Source organism: Bufo bufo, chromosome 6 (genome assembly GCF_905171765.1).
Source record: "Bufo bufo chromosome 6, aBufBuf1.1, whole genome shotgun sequence".
Classification (NCBI taxonomy): domain Eukaryota; kingdom Metazoa; phylum Chordata; class Amphibia; order Anura; family Bufonidae; genus Bufo; species Bufo bufo.
Window position 1 is genome coordinate 45455614 of NC_053394.1, and position 25027 is coordinate 45480640.

Here is a 25027-nt window from a genome sequence, read left to right on the forward strand (position 1 = left end):
TGGCCACATTAGTGCCCCAGTAAGAATAATGTCCCCATTAGTGCCCCCAGTAAGAGTATTGCCCCCATTAGTGCCCCCCTTCTCTGCTTTTGCAAAAAAATAAAAAATATTAGCATTCACCTGGCTGCGGTGAACATTCGCTGCTGACTGCAATCTCAGGAGTGGTGCTCCAACGTGATGGCGTCTTGTAGGTCCTGTCCTGAGCTTCTAGTCAGCAGGGAGTGTTCTCCACAGCGTGAGCAAATGGAGGTGGAGGTACCGTAATACAGTGTTTCCCAACCAGTGTGCCTCCAGCTGTTGCAAAACTACAACTCCCAGCATGCCCGCACAGCCAAAGGCTGCCCAGGCATTCTGGGAGTTGTAGTTTTGCAACAGCTGGAGGCACAATGGTTGGGAAACACTGCCGTAATATATATATTTTTTTTTACTAGCACAAGTTGCGGTGGAGGTAACGGCTGTACTAATGGGCGTTCCATGATGGAAGCGCTCATTAGTAAGGGTACTTTCACACTTGCAGCAGGACGGATCCGACAGGCTGCTCACCCTGTCAGATCCATCTTGCCACTACTTCGCCGTGCCGCTGCTCTGTGCCCATCGACTATAATGGGGATGGGGGCAGAGTTACGGCGCAGCACGGTGAGAGGCCGCCAGACTAAAAGTACTACATGTCCGACTTTTTCGTCTGGCGGCCCCCTCAATATAATAAAAATTGGTGGCGCAGTGCGCCCCCCTCAAAATAATAAACATTGGTGGCGCAGTGCGCCCCCCTCAAAATAATAAACATTGGTGGCGCAGTGCGCCCCCCCTCAAAATAATAAACATTGGTGGCGCAGTGCGCCCCCCTCAAAATAATAAACATTGGTGGCGCAGTGCGCCCCCCTCAAAATAATAAACATTGGTGGCGCAGTGCGCCCCCCCATCACCCCAGTATAATAAACATTGGTGGCGCAGTGTGCCCCCCCTCAATATAATAAACATTGGTGGCGCAGTGTGCCCCCCAATATAATAAACATTGGTGGCGCAGTGTGCCCCCCAATATAATAAACATTGGTGGCGCAGTGTGCCCCCCCAATATAATAAACATTGGTGGCGCAGTGCGCCCCCCTCAATATAATAAACATTGGTGGCGCAGTGTGCCCCCCAACATAATAAACATTGGTGGCGCAGTGTGCCCCCCAATATAATAAACATTGGTGGCGCAGTGTGCCCCCCCAATATAATAAACATTGGTGGCGCAGTGCGCCCCCCTCAATATAATAAACATTGGTGGCGCAGTGTGCCCCCCAACATAATAAACATTGGTGGCGCAGTGTGCCCCCAACATAATAAACATTGGTGGCGCAGTGTGCCCCCCAATATAATAAACATTGGTGGCGCAGTGTGCCCCCCAATATAATAAACATTGGTGGCGCAGTGCGCCCCCCCAACATAATAAACATTGGTGGCGCAGTGTGCCCCCCAACATAATAAACATTGGTGGCGCAGTGTGCCCCCCAATATAATAAACATTGGTGGCGCAGTGTGCCCCCCAACATAATAAACATTGGTGGCGCAGTGCGCCCCCCCTCAAAATAATAAACATTGGTGGCGCAGTGCGCCCCCCAATATAATAAACATTGGTGGCGCAGTGTGCCCCCCAACATAATAAACATTGGTGGCGCAGTGTGCCCCCCAATATAATAAACATTGGTGGCGCAGTGTGCCCCCAACATAATAAACATTGGTGGCGCAGTGCGCCCCCCCTCAAAATAATAAACATTGGTGGCGCAGTGCGCCCCCCAATATAATAAACATTGGTGGCGCAGTGGGCAGTGCCAATGAGGGTTAAAAAATAATTAACTCACCTCCTCCAGTTGATCGATTAGCTGCCGGTCTCCAGTTCTTACTTCTTTCTTCAGGACCTGTGGTGACATCACTGAGCTCATCACATGATCCATCACCATGGTAATGGGCCATGTGATGAGCTCAGTGACGTCACCACAGGTCCTGAAGAAAGAAGTAAGAACTGGAGACCGGCAGTTAAGCGATCAACTGGAGGAGGTGAGTTAATTTTCTTTTATTATTTTTAACCCTCATTGGCACTTCCCACTGAGCCACCAATGTTTCTTATAATGGGGAAGGGGGGGGGGGGGGGGGGGCGCACTGCGCACCAATGTTTCTTATACTAGGGGGGGGGGGCGCACTGCGCCACCAATGTTTCTTATACTAGGGGGGGGGGGCGCACTGCGCCACCAATGTTTCTTATACTGGGGGGGGGCGCACTGTGCCACCAACGTTTCTTATACAAATACAGGAGGCGGGTGCTGGAATCAAATAGCCGGCACCCGACCTCTGTGACAGGGGGCTGCGATCAGCTACAATTAACCCCTCAGGTACCGCACCTGAAGGGTTAACTCAACTGCAGCTGATCGCAGCTCCCTGTCACAGAGGTCGGGTGCCGGCTATTTGATTCCAGCACCCGCCTCCTGTATTTGTAATACAGGTCAGTTTTCTTCATTGGTGGCGCAGTGGCCACAGCCCCTCCCCTCCTCCTCCTGCCTCTTCTTATTGGCAGCGGCGGGGACAGCAGCAGCACAGGGGGGAGGGAGAGGAGACTCCTGCGCTGCTGAGAACGATCAGCTCCTGTGCCCCGCCGCTGTATTGAGCAGAGCTGCCAGAGTGTGCAGGAGGAGGAGCGCTACATGTGGAGGAAGCCCTGTCTCACTGCGCTGTGGGACAGGTGGAAGTGCGCCGGTAAGCTCCTCCTCCTGCACGGTACAGTGTGCAGGAGAGGAGGAGCGCTCTGAAGGATGGCCGGGGTCCGGACAACTGGCGGCCGCGGTCCGTATTTGGACCGCGGTCCGCCAGTTGAGTACCCCTGTTCTAGACGATAGAGGGAGCTAGGGAACCCCTAATATATATAGTTAGGCCCAGACAGGAAGGGAGGAGGGCAGTGTAGTCCAGGAGGATAGTGAGTGCAGTCTAGCCTGCCTGAGGTCCCTGAGTAAAGCAAGCTCAGAAGTTGCCCCACTAGGAGAAGGGTTTACCTCCTGAGAAGCAAGTTCCCATAACAGAGCAAAGCAGAGCCAGCATTCCAGCTAGACAAGAGAGCTGAAGGGCAGAAGGATTTATATTGAAGCAAGGATATATACCTGAGGAAGTTTCCCTAACCAAGGATAAAGCCAACAATAGGGCGTAAGACAGACAGGATTTCTGAGGAAAAGTGCAGCCTGATCTGTAAGTGTGTTAACCCTCTGAGTATCTTGCAAGAACATTGTGCCTGCCATTTGTATAAGCCTACTTGTGACTGCTGCTGACATGTGGAGCTGAACAAAAGACAGTAAATAGTTAATTATTTCCAGTAAAAGGAAGTTTTGGTTCACCACAACATCGTGTTCCTCAATTATTCCTATTATAAATCGGTGTGCCACCGTTACCGGCACTGGCATCACGAAATTAAAGGGATCTTGCCACCGGTACCTTAAACCTGCAACACCCAGGGCACCTCACCTACCACCGGCCTGGTCCCTATACATTGAGAGTGCCCTAGAGGACCTCTGTGCCAGCCTCTCCATCACTGCTGTACGCCTGCCCAGGGTCTTCCTATAAACTGTGAGTAACCAAGAGCAACCCTCGATTGCCTAGTAACCGTGGCCTCACCATCGCAATACCCTGCAGGGCTGCGTACTGCAATAACACTCGGGGGTATTACATATTCTTGGTGGTATGTGGCAGGGGAAAGTTTAATGACAATATTCCTGGTCGTCTAGGCAGTGGAGAGGTAACTCTTGGCATCCCTGGTGAATTTGGACAGTGAATAGGTTAATGTCAATATTCCTGGTGGTCTAGGGCGGCAGTGAAGATGTTAATGTCAGAATCCCTGGTGACAGTGAAGGCGGTAAGGTATGTATGCCTGGTAGCTCACTGTAGTGAGGGGGTTCATGGGTGTGATGACACAAGGTTTGCACACCTGGATTTGGGGATTTTCTGCCATTCTTCTCTGCAGATCTTCTCAAGTTCTGTCAAGTTGGATGGGGAGCATCGGTGGACGGCCATCTTCAGGTCTCTCCAGAGATGTTTGATTTGGTTCAGGTCTGGGCTGTGGCCGGGCCCCTCAGGGACATTCGCAGAGTTGTCCCTCAGCCGCTCCTGTGTTGTCTTGGCGGTGTGCTTGGGGTCATTGTCTTGTTGGAAGGTGAACCTTCGGTCCAGTCTGAGGTCCAGAGCCGTCTGGAAGAGGTTCTCATTATGAATATCTTAGGCCAGGCATGTTCAACCTGCGGCCCTCCAGCTGTTGCAAAACTGCAACTTCCATCATTCCCTGACAGCCTACAGCTATCATCCTACAGATGGGCATCGTGGGAGTTGTAGTTTTACAACAGCTGGAGGGCCACAGGTTGAGCATCCCTGTCTTAGGCTATCTTCACATCTGCATATTTCATTCCAGCAGGCTGTTCCGTCAGAGAACAGCCTGCCGGAATTAACCAGATCTGGCGCTGAAGTATAATGGGGTCCGACAAACATTCAGTTCGCCTCCGGCTGACAAGCAGGGAGCCCGTTGGACACAAACCGCTGCATGCTGTGGTTGGTGTCCGGACGATCCTCCAGGCTACCAGAACACAGCTACGGCAGATGTGAAGGTGGCCTTTAGGGATGAGTTTTTCGCATAAAACTTTGTTTCAATACTGTACGGAGCGAGCGTTCAGTACAGCGTTAGAATGTATTGGCTCCGATGAGCTGAAGGTATTACTCCGCGAAGTCTCGAGAGGCTTCCGGTAATAACTTCAGAAATTAATTTCTGCTGTTAAAAACCATTTCCCGAACTCAAGTTCGACTCCGAAGTACCAGGTTCGGTGAAAGGTTTTTAACAGCAGAAATTAATTTCTGAAGTTATTATCGGAAGCCTCTCGAGACTTCGCGAAGTAATAACTTCAGCTCATCGGAGCCAATACGTTCTAACGCTGTACTGAACGCTCGCTCCGTACAGTATTGAAACAAAGTTTTATGCGAATCGACTTCTGATGTTTCATCCGAAGTTGATTCGCTCATCCCTGGTGGCCTTAGTACTTTCCCTCCACACTGACCAGTCTCCCTGTCCCCCCAGTGTGATGCTGCCCCCACCATGCTTCACTTAGGGATGGTCTTATCCAGGTGACGACCTCCAGAGAAGACGCTTAGAATTGAGGCCAAAAAGTTCAATCTTGGTTTAATCAGTTTCTTGTTTCTAGCAGCCTGAGAGCCCTGTAAAGGGTGTTCCAGAGGTAAACGTTATGGATTTATTTTTGGATAGGGGATAACTATCAGATCAGTGGGGGTCCTACCGCTGGGACCCCCACCAATCTTGAGAACAGGGGTCCCCAGGGGTGGATTACAATAGACCTTACAGGGAAATTTCCTGGTGGGCCGATGCCCAGGGGGCCGCCTGACCCCTCCTCATGGCCGGCCAGTGGAAGATTTTGGGGATGTATTTTGTGGTCCTAGCAGTATTATGTGCTGGACTGTGGTATTTGGCTCTGTTGGGGCGGTATAATGTGCCGCAATATGGTATTGCTGGCCCTGCCTTCCATCAATTTGGACCCAATTACAAAATAGGGGCCACTTTTAGTATTTTTTCCAGGGCCACATTAGGTTCCCAGTCCGCCCTGGGGGGGGGGGGGGCCTCGTACCCCCTGCAGCTCCCCTGAGATGACGGGAGTGACCGGTCTCACATGTGCACGCCCGCTCCATTCATTTCTATGGGAGTTCTGGAGATAGCTGAGTACAGCGCTCACCTATCTCCGGACCTGGATGCGCGCAATCATTTCAGGGGAGCTGCAGGAGGTACGGGCCCCCCGTTCTTGTGTTGGGTGGGGGGTCCCAGCGGTAGGACCCCCAACAATCTGATAGTTAACCCCCTATCCTGTGGAATACCCCCTTAAGTGCTTTTTTGCAAACTCCAGATGGCTTTCATGCGTCTTTTATTGAGAAGAGGCTTCTTCCTGGCCCCTCTGCCCCTGAAGCCCAGATTGGTGCCTCAGTGATGGCCGACCTCCTGGACGTTTCTTCCATCTGCACACAGGATTTTTGGATCTCAGCCAGAGTGACCGTTGGGTCACCAAGGCCCTTCTCTCCCAATTACTTAGTTTGGGGAGGCTGCCAGCTCTTGGAAGAGTCCTGGTTATCCCAAACTTCTTCAGTTTTAGAATTACGGAGGCCGCTGTGCTCCTGGGAACTTTCAGCGCAGCATAATTTTTTTTGTAAATTTTTGTTTTTTCCTTTTTTATAAAATAGTTTTCACTTTCTCATGAAGTACTGAGTGCAGAATGATGGGGAAGCACAAGGTCACAACAGAACACAATGTGAACAGGTCTGAAGCCTTGAAGGCGTTGTATTTATTTGATGCAGTTCTGTATTATGCCCGAGAGCTCATGCCCACGAGAGTAAGGGCCCCCGTGCCCGCGCTGCGTTGACTTGAACACACTGACTTGAATGGGTCCTCGTTCCACAAGATACAGAATATGTTCTATATTTTTGCGGCGCGGAAGACCCGAAAGTCCACGTAAGCGCTTCTGCTCTGTGCCTCTGCTCCGCAAAACATCAGTGAAGTCCTATGTTCGGTCGTAGGTTGCAGATTGCGGACCCATTCAAGTCAATGGGTCTGCAGGCGCACCATGGAGTGGACGCGGCCGGTGCCCGTATATTGTGGACCGGCTGAGCCTTTATGCTTGTGGGCATGAGCCCTAAAGGTCAAGTGTGGTGCCCAAATAGTGCGGACCGAACCTCACCGGACTCCACTCTGCTACATCCATATCTGATGGGAAGAGGGGGGGGGGGGGGGGGGGGGGGGGGGTCACAAGGTGGACTAATGGAGGAGACCAGACGGAGCAATGGCCGTTCTGTCCTTGTAGTCTATGTGACACCTGTAAGCAGCTTGCAGATATTAAAAAAAGAAAGCCACATCCTTCTGATGTCTGTTTTGCTTATTACTTGTATTTCCCATGAAATAATGTGGTGCTGTTCCTCCATTATTCCTCCTGGAAATGTATAGCTAAATTGAAAACTGGGTGTTACTTTTGTCAATAGTGGAAGCCCTCCGCAGTCCGATCGGTGCTAACAGGTAGGTGGGGTAACCCTCAGCCCTATTGACACGGGGAATGGTAACACCCAGTTTTCAATTTATCTAATTTAATTTCCAGGAGGAACAATAGGGCACAAAGTTTTGAAAAGATACTATAGAATTTTTATTTCATGGGAAACCCATAAGTATTTACTAAACCAGACAAGTCAGGAGAGGAGAGGACCATGTGAAGAAATGGGGAAGTGTTAGAAGTCACCTCCCTGCCCTGCAGCCCACACAGCGCATCCCGATCTCTGCGCTCGGCCAGCAAGGTCTGGCTGTCCTAGAGGCGGGGCCTCGGTCAGGCGCATAGACACTTCTAGACACCGGATCGATCGCTCGGCGCTCCGCTGTGTGCAGTACTTCCCGGCAACATGGCGGCGGTGTTGCAGGTCGGCTCCGTGGGGCATTTTGAGGAGCTTTTACAGAAGAGTGACAAGTACGTGTGCGGCGGAAAGGGGGCAGACTGTGTATGAGGAGGGGGGACCACCATGCAGTGCGGCAGCCATGAGGGGGGGCACTATAGGGCTGTCTGACCTTTGGCCTTTGAGTATTGTGGAACTGCAAGTCCCAGCATGCCTCTGTGCCCCATTCCTCATGTGTACAGTGCACTGGGTACAATAGCGTTATAAGGCGCTGTTCACACTGCGGTATGTCTACCTCTGACAGGTGCCGCATACGTCGCTCATAATCGCCATGGTTCACATAACATTTTATGATGTCACCAGCAGCAGGTACACGATGTCGTCCACACGGCGCTGATTTTAAAATTAGGGACACATTTGTAAAAGGAGAGTGATGCGCGTGTGCGTCCTGCCTGGAACGCGCTCTGAAGATGGTCGGCATCGAACAGGCGGTAAAATATACACGAAAAATATAAAAAAAAGTCTGACCCGTCATTTCCAGCCTCTGTAATACAGTGTGAACAAAGACGTAGACTCCCTGGTATCCCACAAAATGGGGTGCAAAGTGGGCCTTATGGATACGTGCCCTGAGGCGTGCATCGGGTAGGGCAGCGATTGGCAACCTCCCAACGTGCACACTTACTCGACAGTTCTTGCAACTCCCATAGAAGTAAAAGGAAGATTCTGGGAGTTGTCGTTTCGGAACAGCTGGAGTGCCAGAGGTTGCTGATCCCTGGGATCTGTCTGATCAGCAGGGGTCGAACCATTGGGGCCCCTGGTGATCATTAGATTGGGAGCCCATGCCCCCCCCCCCCCCCCCCCCCCCCCCCCCTTCTGAATGGATCGGTGTCAAAAAACATGCACACCGCCGCTCCGTCCAGCTCTTTGGGGCCGCCAGAGATAGCCGACCGCTCTTACATCAGTCTCATAGAGGTGAATGGAGCTCCAATCAAACGGAGAGCACGGGCCCCTGTTCTCGTGATCAGCTGGGACCCCAGCGGTCAGACCCTTGTCGCCTATCCTATCCTGAGGACAGGGCATAAATAATCGCAGTAGGAAAACCCCTTGAACGTGTCTCCTCTAAGGCCTCTTGCACACGACCGTATGTATTTTGCGGTGCGCAAAAAAATACGGATAACGTCCATGTGCATTCCGTATTTTGCGGAAAGGAACAGCCGGCCTCTAATAGAAGAGTCCTATCCTTGTCTGTAATGCGGACAATAATAGGACATGTTCTATCCTTTAGCGGAACAGAAATACGGAAGCGGGAAGCACACGGAGTACCTTCCGTTTTATTTGCGGACCCATTGAAATAAATGGTTCCGCATACGGACCGCAAAAAGAACGGACACGGAAAGAAAATAAGTTTGTGTGCAAGAGGCCTAAGGCCTGATTCACTTCAATGGGGCTGCAAAAGATGCGGACAGCACTCCGTGTGTTGTCCGCATCCGTTGCTCTGCAAAAATTATAGATCATGTCCTATTCTTGTCCGTTTTGCTGACAAGAATAGGCATTTCTATAATGGGCCGTATGTTCCGTTCCGCAAATTGCAGAACGCACCTGGCGGCATCCGTGTTTTGCGGACAGCAAAACACTGCACGTTCGTGTGCAAGAGGCCTAAGTCTGTAGTCGCTTTACTTCTGCTGCCCTCATGTCCTATGCTCTATTCACCTGCAGAGCTGCATTCAGAATGCTGGCCAGTAACTGGAGTGCGTCTATACTGTCCTAACACCAAGGGTTTTCTAGGATTCTGCATTGGTGACCTATTCTTGGCATAGGCTATCAATGTATAATGGGGAGGGGGGGGGGAAGAGAACAGCAGGAGGATTTGTTTGGTGCAGCTGTGGCTGTGAATGGAGTATATGACATTATAAGGGTCTCTACAAGCACTAATTTGGAATTGGCGTTTTTTATTTTTTTTATTTTTTTGCTATGCTATTTTTTTTTAGGCTTCTTTGTGGAAACAGTGGGGGGTCATTTATGCTAGATTTTGGCCACCCCTTTTTGTAACTTTTTGAATGGCCATGTGCTAATATTTTGTCGCACATGTGTTGTTAGCCGTCCTCTCCACTGGCAAATTTACTATCATTTATGTCTGAAAATGGACATTAAAGAGGAGTAAAAACTGGAGTAGTCTCTACCTCAGGTCCATGCACGCCTCGTCATAATTTAGGCGCATCCTCCGACAGCCCCCCCCTTCCCAGGTTGGGCATCCCTGCCCTATAGAAAAGGGGACGTCAAAATACCTGATAAAACCACCAAGAGCCCCGGCGTGCTGTGTTTTGGACCCCCCCACTTAATGAACCAAAGCGCTTGTCTGCCCTGCATTTCCTATTTCCCAAAGACCTTCCGCTAACATCTGGAGCTGGTGTTTTACCGCAAAAAACACCACTGAAAAGGCAAAACCGTGGAAAAACGCCAGCAGATGTGTGACTGCAGCCTAATGTAGCCTTTAAAGGGGTTGGCCGGTTTCCTGTATTGATGACCTAGCCTCAGGATACGTCAGTGGTGCCCAACCATTTTTCGTCTGAGGGCCGCACTAGACATGGTATAAATTTTGCGGGCCAGAACCAGGTAACTTTGCCAGAAAGAAATGCAAACACTGTGAGGGGGGCACGTGTGAGCATTACTGCTGTGAAGGGGACACATCTTTATTTTTATTTATTTTATGCACTTCTGTAGCTCTACTATATTCCTCAGCGCTTTACAGACATTAGCATCACGCTGTCCCCAATGGGGCTCACAATCTAAGGTCCCTATCGGTATGTCTTTGGAGTGTGGGAGGAAACCAGAGGAAAGCCACGCAAACACGGGGAGAACATACAGACTCCATGCAGATGTTGTCTTTGGCCACATCTGGGCATTACCCCTGTGAAGGGGTCAAATCTGGGCATTAACCGTGTGAAGGGGGCACATCTGGGCATTACCACGCATGTGAGCATTACTGTGAAGGTGACATCTCTGGGCATAGCAAGACTAAGGAGTGGAATGCAGGAATCTCTCTTCAGAAAAGCCTTGTGGTACAATATTATGAGTCCTCTCACACGGGCACCAGACATACAGCCAGGTCCATAAATATTGGGACATCGACACAACTCTAACATTTTTGGCTCTATACACCACCACAATGGATTTGAAATGAAACTAACAAGATGTGCTTTACCTGCAGACTGTCAGCTTTAATTTGAGGGTATTTACATCCAAATCAGGTGAACGGTGTAGGAATTACAACAGTTTGCATATGTGTAAATCCATTGTGGTGGTGTATAGAGCCAAAAATGTTAGAGTTGTGTCCCAATATTTATGGACCTGACTGTAGTAATCACATATTAAGAAATAGGCTCGGTCCTATCACTTCCACCACTACCACCCTCGCCAGTCACATCCTCCATAGACCTGCTGCTCCGATCTGACTCGTCCTCATGAGTGGCACACTGTTATGGGGGTATATACGGGTGGCACACTGTTATGGGGGTATATACGGGTGGCACACTGTTATGGGGGTATATACGGGTGGCACACTGTTATGGGGGTATATACGGGTGGCACACTGTTATGGGGGTATATACGGGTGGCACACTGTTATGGGGGTATATACGGGTGGCACACTGTTATGGGGGTATATACGGGTGGCACACTGTTATGGGGGTATATACGGGTAGCACACTGTTATGGGGGTATATACGGGTGGCACACTGTTATGGGGGTATATACGGGTGGCACACTGTTATGGGGGTATATACGGGTGGCACACTGTTATGGGGGTATATACGGGTGGCACACTGTTATGGGGGTATATACGGGCGGCACACTATATTATTAGCTACAGTGGTGATTTGAGGGGCGCCTCGTCCCCCTCGCCCCGTCTATCTCATGTTCCTCCCCTATAGAGTGATGACTGAGCAGCTCCCTGGACACGCGGCACAGGAACAGATTGAGGGGCAGAAGACTAATGATGCTGTGAGCACAATATTGCGGTATGACGGCGCTATGCAAATACCTGTCAGAGATGCACCGCCATTAGACCGACGTACACTGCTGGCAGTGGCCCCTGCGCTCCGTCCTGCCTGCTGTAGATAATAGTTCTCTCTGACGACGCAGGCAGCGCTGGATGGGCAGCGACCATCAGGTGTGATTGTAGCTCCTCCGTCCCATTCACTTCAGTCAGAATCCCCATAATAAAACAATCCTGGAGCATCTTTTTATGTATTTTGTGCCAGTACTCTGTTACTCCTCTTAGAAATGTATGAACAAATTGATTACTGGATGTTACCATTCCTGTTGTTGAAGGGGTGTGTTCCTACACAGTCTGACCTTGTCAATACTGATTGCACTGTGTCCGGACCCCCTACCAACTGGTAACACCCAGTTGTCAATTCATAAATTTGGGGGAACCACACCTAAAAAAAAATATATTTCAGAATTGTTATCACATAAGGATTAAAAGTATTTACTAAGGCCTCATGCACCCGGCAATACCGTGTTTTGTGATCTGCAAATCACGGATCCGAAAAACACATATACCGGCCGTGTCTGTTGCGGAATGGAAGGTCTGATCCTCAGTAGACCAGTCCTATCCTTGTCTGTGATGTGGACAAAAATAGGACATGTTCTGTTTTTTTGCAGGCCTGCGGAACGGATGTGGACCGCACACGGAGCACTGTCCGCATGTTTTGCGGACCCATTGAAGTGCATGAGGCCTAATGCAAGCAGCGTTTTGGTGTCGGCCTCCGGAGCGGAATGGAGACTGATCGGAGCCAAACCGATGCATTCTGAGCGGGTCCTTATCCATTCAGAATGCATTAGAGCAAAACTGATCCGTTTTGGACCGCGTGTGAGAGCCCTGAACGGATCTCGAAAACAAACGGAAACCAAAATGCCAAAGTTCAGTCAGTTTTATCTGCGATCGCGTTCAGTTTTTTCCGTGCAATGTGTTTTGATGGGTTTTTCACATGTGTGATAAAAAACTGAAGGTTTACAAACAACATCTCCTAGCAACCATCACTGAAAAACGCATTATACCCGCACTTGCTTCCGGATGCAGTGCGTTTTTCACTGAAGCCCCATTAACTTCTATGGGGCCAGGGCTGCGTGAAAAACGCTGAATATAGAACATGCTGCGATTTTCACGCAGAACTGATGCGTGAAAAAAAAACACTCATGTACACAGACCAATAGAAATGAATGGGTCCGGATTCAGTGCGGGTGCTGTGCGTTCATGTCACGCATTGTACCCACGCGGAAAACTTGCTTGTGTGAAAGGGGCCTAAGGGATGCAGCGGGTATGGAATTTTTAATACCCAATCAATACTTTGAGACCCGGATCGATACGATACTGGGATTTGCTATTTTCCGATACTAGGCACGCCAGCGCAACGCCATGTTCTCCTCAGCAGCACAGTAGAGAAGGAGGGAGTCTCTCCCCCCCCACTGTGATGCGCGGGTGCCAGCCGTATCACATACCCGGCACCTGGCCTCAGTGACAGGGCACACCTGATGGGTTAATTGTCGCGGATCACCATGCCCTGTCATTGAGGTCAGCACCCAACCGAGCATACAATATTTAGGGGTAAATTATATTCATTAGGGCTGCACGATATGGGAATTTTGTGCGATTGCGATTAGGGCCATAAAAATTGCGATAACGATATGCGATGCGATATTTTAAGGGAATTGTGCTAGAGGTCTATTTGCTTGGATTTTCCCATATGAGCCGCTGACGCGGCTGGGTATGACATAGTTATAGGGGATCTGTGGATGATGCACTGTTGTGGGGGATCTGTGGAGGACGCTGTGTTGTAGGGGATCTGTGGAGGACGCTGTTATGGGGTGCATCTGTGGAGGACGCTGTTATGGGGTGCATCTGTGGAGGACGCTGTTATGGGGTGCATCTGTGGAGGACGCTGTTATGGGGTGCATCTGTGGAGGACGCTGTTATGGGGTGCATCTGTGGAGGACGCTGTTATGGGGTGCATCTGTGGAGGACGCTGTTATGGGGTGCATCTGTGGAGGACGCTGTTATGGGGTGCATCTGTGGAGGACGCTGTTATGGGGTGCATCTGTGGAGGACGCTGTTATGGGGTGCATCTGTGGAGGACGCTGTTATGGGGTGCATCTGTGGAGGACGCTGTTATGGGGTGCATCTGTGGAGGACGCTGTTATGGGGTGCATCTGTGGAGGACGCTGTTATGGGGTGCATCTGTGGAGGACGCTGTTATGGGGTGCATCTGTGGAGGACGCTGTTATGGGGTGCATCTGTGGAGGACGCTGTTATGGGGTGCATCTGTGGAGGACGCTGTTATGGGGTGCATCTGTGGAGGACGCTGTTATAGGGGATGTGTGCTATGACACATAGGGCCATGAGGGGGGGGCAGCATAAGACATATAGCATCTTATGCTGGTCCCCCTCATGGCCCTATGTGTCCCCTCATGTGTCCTAAACTGCGCACATAACTGGCTTTGTGTGAAAAGTATTTTACTAGTGTGTGAAACAAGCTCTCTCCTATTGATAACATGGCCGCCTCTGCACTCACTGTCACGATGAATGCACTGCAGCGAACGGCAGCGAGCTGGCCGGCCGGCGTGCGACGTCACTTAGTAACGCTCCTCCCACTTCAGGAAGCAGGAGCGTTACTAAGTGACGTCGCGCGCCGGCCGGCCAGCTCGCTGCCGTTCGCTGCAGTGCATTCATCGTGACAGTGAGTGCAGAGGCTGGACCTGTTATCAATAGGAGAGAGCTTGTTTCACACACTAGTAAAATACTTTTCACACAAAGCCAGTTATGTGCGCGGGGCCCCTTCATATATAATCGCGGCATTTTCAGGTCGGCCAAATCGCCATATCGCATTTGCCGATTATCGCAATTCGATTATTTTTTTCGATTTATCGTGCAGCCCTAATATTCATGTTCATTAGCACAGGGCAGAAGGGACAGTGTCAAATCCTATTCACCCTAATAGAGCTGTATTAGGGTGAATAGGACAAGGGTTCTAGCCCCCTAAGGTGGCTAAAGTAAAGAAAAACCACAAGTTTAATAAAAAACACAAGTTTAAATCGCCCCCTTTCCCAATTTTACATATAAAAAAATAAACACAATCAAAAAAGGTCGAACTGTTAAAATATTTAAAAATATCTCCTATGTGGTGAACACCATGACAGGAAAAAAAAAAAAAAAACACGCAATTTGCCATTTTAGTCACCTTGTCCCCCCCAAAAATAGGATAGGACTGTTCTATTATGGGCCGGATGTTTCATAACATGTGGAATGCACGCGGCTTTTTTGGTGTTTTATTTTTTTGCCGTGGTATCGAGTATCACAATACTTTTTTATGGTATCGAAATTGAATCAAAATGTTGGTATAGTGACAACCCTAGTGTCCTTTTACTTCAGGAGAGGTCCTGCAGAGCAAGACACATAGGGGGTCATTTATGAAGACTGGCGTTTTAGACGCCGGTCTTAATAACCCGTATAGCTGGCGGCGAATTCGCTGAAGTTATGATGAAGCGCCGACCTCTACATAACTTCGGTTTCTCTAGCGCCAGTCTAAGGCCCCTTTCACACGGGCGAGTATTCCGCGAGTTGAACGCATTGCACCCGCACTGAATCCCGACCCATTCATTTCTATGGGGCTGTGCACACGAGCGGTGATTTTCACGCATCACTTGTGCGTTGCGTGAAAATCGTAGCATGCTCTATATTCTGCGTTTTTCACGCAACGCAGGCCCCATAGAAGTGAATGGGGCCTCGTGAAAATCGCAAGCAAGTGCGGATGCGGTGCGATTTTCACGCATGGTTGCTAGGTGTCGATCGGGCTGGGGACCCGATCTGTATTATTTTCCCTTATAACATGGTTATAAGGGAAAATAATAGCATTCTGAATACAGAATGCAAGTAAAATAGTGATGGAGGGGTTAAAAAAAATATATAAATAACTCACCGAGTCCACTTGATCGCGTAGTTGCGGATCTCTGTCTTCTTCTGTAATGTTGAACTGCCGGCTAAGGACCTGTGGTGATGTCACATCACATGATCCGATCACATGGTCCCTCACCATGGTGATGAACCGTGTGATTGGACCATGTGATGAGCACAGTGACGTCATCAAAGGTCCTATTCCTGTGCACAGCAAAGAAGAAGACAGAAGAAATGCCGGCTGCGCGATCAAGTGGATTAAGGTGAGTTAAATTTTATTTTTTATTTTTTTAACCCCTCCAGCCCTATTGTACTATGCATTCTGTATAACCATGTTATAAGGGAAAATAATACAATCTACAGAACACCGATCCCAAGCCCGAACTTCTGTGAAGAAGTCCGGGTTTGGGTACCAAACATGCCGATTTTTCTCACGCGCGTGTAAAACGCATTACAATGTTTTGCACTCGCGCGGAAAAATCGCGCATTTTCCCGCAACGCACCCGCATCTTATCCGGGCAAAAAACATGACGCCCGTGTGAAAGAGGCCTAATTGTAAGCCAACTCTCTTGCTGTCTTACATTTTCTACGCCTAAAGTAGGGGTAGAAAATGATGAACGAGACGACCCCTCCCCTCCCGTGTCATGCTCCCCTTTTTAGACCTGGTATGAATGGGGAAAAGTTGAGGATTGCTGCGCAAATTACGGTACCTTTGCGCCACAATCTGAGCAAGAAATATGCGTAATATAGACTTATTTCTGGATAGTAAATGACCCCCATACTTTACCAGCTCTGCACTATGGTGTCCTGAACAGAGTATACCCCCTTGTAATGTCTGGTGTATGAAATTGGATTCTGGTGCATTTCACTTTGTAAATCTTTGCCCATTGACTAATACGATCCAATTCTGTTTTTCAGGTCTTTGCTGGTTGTACATTTTTGGGCACCATGGGCTCCTCAGTGTTCACAGATGAATGAAGTTATGGCTGAACTGGCCAAGATCCAGCCTGAAGTCACATTTGTAAAGGTATAGTGTTATGTATAGGTTTATGACCTTGAATATTCCGGATACTTATGGTCCAGCTTCCATCTTCAGTTGGCCCTGGCGTCTGCAGAAGCAATAAAAAAAACATCATGTTTCATGTGAATGTTGGAGTAGTTATTGATTTGACTTTGGATCTCCATACACTGCGGAGAAAAACCTCCTGCGCAAATTTACTTGTGGTGCGGATTTTATCCAGTTCGAGACCATTTCAAAGGCTGTTTTAACTAACTTCACGACCAGACCCATTTTCACTTTCTTTTAGTGCACGCGGCATCGAAAGCAATAACTTTTTTTTTTCCGTTCAGTTATGTAAATACTTTTTGATACATAGGGCTTCATTATGTCGTTTTTTATTTTAGTAAAAAAGAAAATGCAGTCTGTTTTTCAAATTTTTTCCTATTTTATAAAAAAATTTTTAAACCCCCTTCCCGCCCAGCGCTGTAATAGTACGGCGCTGGGCGGGTCTTTAAAGATGGCGCCCGCTCCTGAGCCGCGGGTGGCAGTCTGCTTCTTAAAGCAGACACCTGCAGCACATGTCCGCAACCCGCTGTAATGCCGATCGCATACATTTAACCCCTCAGATGCTGTGGTCAATCCTGACCACGGCATCTGAGCATGCTGAAAACCAACAGCGCGCGCTGTTGGTGGTGCTTTGGCTCCCCCGTGCGGCGATCGGAGGAGCTGGCGCGTGTGTGCAGCAGCCCCTGTCTCTGTTAATGCATAGTATTTTCTATGGAGCCCTTGCCTGTAATAGGGCTCCATAGGAAAGTAGTAAAATCATCATGGACTCCAATGCAAGTGCATTTGAGTCCATGATCATAGCAATCAGATGATTGATTGCTATAGTTTCCTATGGGAACTATAAAAAACAGTGTAAAAACAGCAAAAATAAAGTTAAAAAATAAATAAAAAAAAGAATAAAAAAACAAAAAAAATTACACATCATGGGTGTTGTGATATGTGAAAACGCCCATAGTATAAAAATATATTCCCCAAACAGCAAATCGGAAAAAAGCGTCAAAATGGCGACTCACCGTTTTTGGTCGCTTCATTTTCTACAATTTTTTTTTATAAAAAGTGATCAAAAAGTCATACACACCCCAGAATGGTATCAATGAAAAGTTTAGATCACCCTGCAAAAAATGAGCCCCCACACAGCTCCGTACACATAATTACATAAAAGTTATAGGGGTCAAAATATGGCGACAAAAAAAAACTGATTTTTTTTTCCCACTTTTTAATTTTTTTTTCACTATCAATACACAAGAGAAACTATACATACAAGGTATCACCGGATTCATACTGACCTGTAGAATAAAAGTAACCGGTCAGTTTTATCGCACATCGAACGTCATAAATAAAAAACCTGTAAAACTGTGGTAGAATAGCAATTTTTTAATTTTTTTTCAATTTCACCACATTTGGAATTTTTTTCGCGTTTCCCACTACATCATATGCAGTATTAAATGGTAACATAGTACATAAGGCCAAAAAAAGACATCTGTCCATCCAGTTCGGCCTGTTATCCTGCAAGTGGATCCAGAGGAAGGCAAAAAAAAAACTGTGAGGTAGAAGCCAATTTTCCCCACTTTAGGGGAATAAAAAATTCCTTCCCGACTCCAATCAGGCAATCAGAATAGCTCCCTGGATCAACGACCCCTCTCTAGTAGCTATAGCCTGTAATATTATTACGCTCCAGAAACACATCCAGGCCCCTCTTGAATTCCTTTATTGTACTCCCCATCACCACCTCCTCAGGCAGAGAGCTCCATAGTCTCACTGCTCTTACCGTAAAGAATCCTCTTCTATGTTTGTGTACAAACCTTCTTTCCTCCAGACGCAGAGGATGTCCCCTTGTCACAGTCACAGTCCTAGGGATAAATATGGGAGAGATCTCTGTACTGCCCCCTGATATATTTATACATAGTAATTAGATCTCCCCTCAGTCGTCTTTTTTCTAAAGTGAATAACCCTAATTTTGATAATCTTTCAGGGTACTGTAGTTGCCCCATTCCAGTTATTACTTTAGTTGCCCTCCTCTGGACCCTCTCCAGCTCTGCTATGTCTGCCTTGTTTACAGGAGCCCAGAACTGTACACAGTCCTCCATGTGTGGTCTGACTAATGATTTGTAAAGTAGTAGGACTATGTTCTTATCACGGGCATCTATGCCCCTTCTGATGCAACCCATTATCTTATTGGCCTTGGCAGCAGCTGCCTGACACTGGTTTTTGCAGCTTAGTTTGCTGTTTATTAAAATTCCTACATCCATGTCCGTGTTACCCAGTGTTTTACCATTTAGTATGTACGGGTGACTTGCATTATTCCTTCCCATGTGCATAACCTTACATTTGTAAACCTCATCTGCCACGTATCTGCCCAAGCCTCCAGTCTATCCAGATCGCTCTGTAGTAGTATACTGTCCTCTTCTGTGTAAATTGCTTTTAAGGCTCTTTCACACTTGCGTTCTTGTCTTCCGGCATAGAGTTCCGTCGTCGGGGCTCTATGCCGGAAGAATCCTGATCAGGATTATCCTAATGCATTCTGAATTGAGAGAAATCCGTTCAGGATGCATCAGGATGTCTTCAGTTCCGGAACGGAACGTTTTTTGGCCGGAGAAAATACCGCAGCATGCTGCGCTTTTTGCTCCGGCCAAAAATCCGGAACACTTGCCGCAAGGCCGGATCCGGAATTAATGCCCATTGAAAGGCATTGATCCGGATCCGGCCTTAAGCTAAACGTCGTTTCGGCGCATTGCCGGAGCCGACATTTAGCTTTTTCAGAGTGGTTACCATGGCTGCCGGGACGCTAAAGTCCTGGCAGCCATGGTAAAGTGTAGCGGGGAGCGGGGGAGCAGCATACTTACCGTTCGTGCGGCTCCCCGGGCGCTCCAGAGTGACGTCAGGGCGCCCCAGGCGCATGGATCATGTGATCACATGGATCACGTCATCCATGCGCATGGGGCGCTCTGACGTCACGCTGGAGCGCCCCGGGAGCCGCACGGACTGTAAGTATACCGCTCCCCCGCTCCCCGCTCCTACTATGGCAACCAGGACTTTAATAGCGTCCTGGGTGCCATAGTAACACTGAACGCATTTGGAAGACGGTTCCGTCTTCAAATGCTTTCAGTACACTTGCGTTTTTCCGGATCCGGCGTGTAATTCCGGCAAGTGGAGTACACGCCGGATCCGGACAACGCAAGTGTGAAAGAGGCCTAAGTGTCATCTGTGAAAATTGATACTTTACTATGCAAGCCTTTTAAATGGTGGCGTTGGAAAGTACAACTTGTCCCGCAAAAAACAAGCCCTCGTTTGGCTATGTGAACAGACAAATAAAAAAAGTTATGGCTCTGGGAAGGCAGGGAGCGCAAAACGAAAATGCAAAAAAAAAACACAAATAAAAACTTCCGGGGGTTAAAGGCACAAAGTGCAACAAAAATTCTTTCATTCTCTCATTTGTGTCCTCTTTAGTTCTATAGGGGTATGTAGTTTCGGATTGCCAGGGGTGAAGCTAGTGATCGGGAGTCCAGACAATAGTAAAGTCTCTATGGGGAGCCCGTCTGTCACTGTGACCTGCCCCCCCTGCAACTGTGTGTATATGCCGGATGTTTAACGTCATCTGGCGGTCCACAAGTGGTTAATCTGCAGTGTGTCATTATTAGGGACGCTGCAGCGGGTATTGAAGTCTCCATACTTTTATACCTGGTTCGGTTCGATACTGAGATTGTCTGTTTTTCGCTTTAGTGCAGCTTAATAGAAGTTCCAATTAGCGACCATGGTAGAAGCCTCTTAATAAATCTGGCGCATCACTGCCCTGCTGGGCGCCAGAAAGTGGAGTCTACGCCAGCTACAGGGTGGCGTACACTTCAGCTAAAGCTTCCGAAGCCAGCCCGCCTTTCCGTGGAGCCTCGCACCTTTTTGCTGCGCTTCAGGAAAGTGTTGAGAAGCTCAAAAAGTCGTACATTATGGTGCACAGATGCCGCGACTTTTTTTACACCACAATTGTGGCGTTTGATAAATGTCCCCCATTGTGTTTGTTCCGTGTCAGTGTTAAAATCCCAGACGTGCACTACTTTAGTCCTTGATGCGGAGTACATCCACCTATGGAAGCCTTTGGGCTGACAATAGGGATGGCATCCGTGTTCTGTCCGTGTTTCATGGACCATTGGTAGGAGATGCTCTGGAAGTGAATAAGCGCTGTCCGTGGGATATGGCTGACACACGGAGGGCAAAAAAACGGACACTGATTGTTCATGGACATCTTCATGGATGAAACACGGACGGGTTTTTCACGGACGTGGAAATGTGAGCGCGCCTTACTGCACCATAGAAGGCGAGGGCAGAATCAAAGATGGAGAAACTTTTTCACATCATGGCTGTCCTTGCTCTCCCCTTCAATAAACCTTTCCTGAAATCTCCGCTCCCCTCTGCTGCGCCCCCCCCCCCCTTCCCTCCCGGACTGATGTTCGATTGTCTCCTGCCATTTGTCACCGAACGTTATTGCTCATTGCTCTGCTCAGAAACGAGCTGCAGCGCGAAGGGTTAAGCGTAAAATTTACAAGACATCAATAGCTTATTGAAGAAATACTCCTTTCCCCCCTTTTTTTTTTTTTTTTTGCTTCATAATTTGCAGAGAGCTGCAAATGTCAGCCTTGATGTACTGCCTCTCGGAATTAGTCAATAGAGCAAACAGCGAGAATTGCTCTGGGCAGAAAATAAGCACTGTAATCATGACATAACTGGGGTCAGTGATTTATGGATTTCAATATAGTAGTAGCTGCATATGATTGAAAATTTACTAGGTCACTAGTGCACCAAAAATTTTATTTGCCGCCTCGGGGCATCTCTTGAAATGTGCAACAAAATAAGAACCCTTGAACCTGTTTTGTCATAGTGCAAGCTCAGTGGATGACAGGGGCAGCCCGGCGAGGCTCATTTAAATGCAAATGACTTGCAAAGTTTTTGCATTCAAGTCCATTTTAAGCACCCTGAGTATCCCTGCGAGGGTTTTCTAAACACGTGCCATAAAAAGGGACATGAAAATAAAATTACTTCAACATTGTGTTTTTTTTTTTGTTTAGTTTTTTTATTCATTTTTTTTTTTTTTCTTCCCTTTTTTTTTTTTATTATTTGAAGCTCGAAGCCGAAGCCATTCCTGAAGTGTCGGAAAAGTACGAGATCTCCTCTGTGCCAACGTTCTTGTTTTTTAAGGTAAGAAGCGTGACTGAAATGCATAATATGATGTGTGTATGGCGTGTAGGTGACTTTTTTGTATCTTTTGTTTTCTGTCTATATAATGCTCGACTTTGCATTAATATTTAGAAAGATCTTCACCCAATGAAATAGATGAATGGGCTATGTGTAGTGTTTAATACTACACTGTTTAGTGTGTGTATGTACAGTCAGGTCCATAAATATTGGGACATCGACACAATTCTAACATTTTTGGCTCTATACACCACCACAATGGATTTGAAATGAAACGAACAAGATGCTTTACCTGCAGACTGTCAGCTTTAATTTGAGGGTATTTACATCCAAATCAGGTGAACGGTGCAGGAATTACAACAGTTTACATATGTGCCTCCCACTTGTTAAGGGACAAAAGTAATGGGACAATTGTCTTCTCAGCTGTTCCATGGCCAGGTGTGTCTTATTCCTTCATTATCCCAATTACAATGAGCAGATAAAAGGTCCAGAGTTCATTTCAAGTGTGCTATTTGCATTTGGAATCTGTTGCTGTCAACTCTCAAGATGAGATCCAAAGAGCTGTCACTATCAGTGAAGCAAGCCATCATTAGGCTGAAAAAACACAACAAACCCATCAGGGAGATAGCAAAAACATTAGGCGTGGCCAAAACAACTGTTTGGAACATTATTAAAAAGAAGGAACGCACCGGTGAGCTCAGCAACACCAAATGACCCGGAAGACCACGGAAAACAGCTGTGGTGGATGACTGAAGAATTCTTTCCCTGGTGAAGAAAACACCCTTCACAACAGTTGGCCAGATCAAGAACACTCTCCAGGAGGTAGGTGTATGTGTGTCAAAGTCAACAATCAAGAGAAGACTTCACCAGAGATAATACAGAGGGTTCACCACAAGAGGTAAACCATTGGTGAACCTCAAAAACAGGAAGGCCAGATTAGAGTTTGCCAAACGACATCTAAAAAAGCCTTCACAGTTCTGGAACAACATCCTATGGACAGATGAGACCAAGATCAACTTGTACCAGAGTGATGGGAAGAGAAGAGTATGGAGAAGGAAAGGAACTGTCCTTGATCCTAAGCATACCACCTCATCAATGAAGCATGGTGGTAGTAGTGTCATGGCGTGGGCATGTATGGCTGCCAATGGAACTGGTTCTCTTGTATTTGCTGGTGATGTGACTGCTGACAAAAGCAGCAGGATCAATTCTGAAGTGTTTCAGGCAATATTATCTGCTCATATTCAGCCAAATGCTTCAGAACTCATTGGACGGCGCTTCACAGTGCAGATGGACAATGACCCAAAGCATACTGCAAAAGCAACCAAAGAGTTTTTTAAGGGAAAGAAGTGGAATGTTATGCAATGGCCAAGTCAATCACCGGACCTGAATCCGATTGAGCATGCATTTCACTTGCTGAAGACAAAACTGAAGGGAAAATGCCCCAAGAACAAGCAGGAACTGAAGACAGTTGCAGTAGAGGCCTGGCAGAGCATCACCAGGGATGAAACCCAGCGTCTGGTGATGTCTATGCGTTCCAGACTTCAGGCTGTAATTAACTGCAAAGGATTTGCAACCAAGTATTAAAAAGTGAAAGTTTGATTTATGATTATTATTCTGTCCCATTACTTTTGGGACCTTCACAAGTGGGAGGCACATATGTAAACTGTTGTAATTCCTACACCGTTCGCCTGATTTGGATGCAAATACCCTCAAAGTAAAGCTGCCAGTCTGCAGGTAAAGCACATCTTGTTTGTTTCATTTCAAAACCATTGTGGTGGTGTATAGAGCCAAAAATGTTAGAAATGTGTCAATGTCCCAATATTTATGGACCTGACTATATATATATATATATATATATATATATATATACACACACACACACACACACACACACACACACACACACACACACACGTGTGGAAATTTAAAAAAAAACTAAAGTGGGGGCTCAATCTACTTGTCCCTCATGACCATCTACTTGTCCTGAACTTATACTAACGTTATACTGTATGGGGGTGGGGGCCACAAGGCGATGTTATACTGTATGGGGCGGGGGCCACAAGGAGATGTTATGCTGTATGGGGGTGGGGGCCACAGGGAGACGTTATATTGTATGGGGGTGGGGGCCACAGGGTGACGTTATACTGTGCGGGGGCAGCCGCTTGGTGACGTTATACTGTATGGGGGCAAGAGGGAGACATTATAGTTTATCAAGTGCCACGTGCAGTGCAGATTGCAGGCAGGGCCAGAGCCTCAGAAGACAGACAGCACAACCTTTATTTCTGACACCCCTGCAGATGAGCGTTCCCGGCCTGACCTGCAAGCGCTGACTGGGGTCACATAGCATTATACTGATTTATGATGCTATGTAACCCTTACAGTTCTGGAATCTATTGTCTTCTCCTGAGAAGCCAATTTGATCCTAAAGGGTTAATTTACCCTGTAATCTATACTGTGTGTCATCTGTCACTTCTCTTATCTCTCTGCTCCTGCTGATCTTTAGATTCTTTTAACTTGTGACTCATTCGATTCATTTCTATTCTAACTCCCTGTACAGACGGCTCAGAGCTGCTAGTGCTTGCCTTGCCTCAGCTCTGATTGGTTGGTGGGCGGGGAGGGGAGGGGCTGGCAGAAGCAGCTTCCACTCTAGGATCAGATTACACTCCTCCTCCCGAGCCCCTCCCCTCCCTGCTGCCAGCGTCTCTGCTATTGTGTGCTGTGACTGAACTGAGCCCACGATGCAGGGGCAGGCTGACATAGATGTAGGAGCGGTCAGCTCGCGGCAAGCATATGACCGCTCCTATTACTGCCCAACCGACATGTCCCTGCTACTTGCCCGCACAGTGCTAAACAACTGTTCAAACTACTTGCCCGGCGCCCGGAACTGCATGTCCCGGGCGTCGGGCGATAGGAATTCCACACCCCTGATATATATATATATACACATTTAGACATTTTATTACATGGCGGGCAATAGGCAATCTATATCACTGTCTATGAGGCATCCGTCTGAGGTACGGTATATGTCAGAAAATCTTTCTAATGTCCACCCTGACATAAACTGAGGCTCTGTTCACACCTGCATTGTGCTTTACGGTTTATAACAGAAACCGCAACTGCAGGATACGATGCCTCTGGAACTCATTTGACTTAAGCCTCATTCGCACGTCCATGTCCGTGCACTAATCCATGAGAAGGTAGTCAGTGATGCATCCGGGAAGCTGTCCATGAAGCATCCGTGTTGGGTCCGTGTCCGTTTTTTGCTGTCCATGTGCCATCCGTGTTTCACTGACCCTGCACAGCTGAAAAATTATTTTCAAAGCATCTCTTCCTAATGATCCGTGAAACACCGATGCAACACGGATGGCATCCGTGTTGCATCCATG

At 47.8% G+C, this 25027-nt stretch overlaps 1 protein-coding gene across 1 annotated transcript in view; it reads left to right on the top strand.

The window, feature by feature from the left end:
• Positions 1-7391: 7391 nt before the first annotated feature.
• The window catches only part of GLRX3 (glutaredoxin 3), a 67147-nt gene continuing 49511 nt past the window's right edge, over positions 7392-25027 (top strand). Inside the window, exons 1-3 of the mRNA XM_040436552.1 lie at positions 7392-7514; positions 16310-16418; positions 21570-21644. Of these exons, the coding sequence (XP_040292486.1) occupies positions 7450-7514; positions 16310-16418; positions 21570-21644 (249 nt within the window). The 5' untranslated portion in view covers positions 7392-7449. The remainder of the gene's footprint in view (positions 7515-16309; positions 16419-21569; positions 21645-25027) is intronic.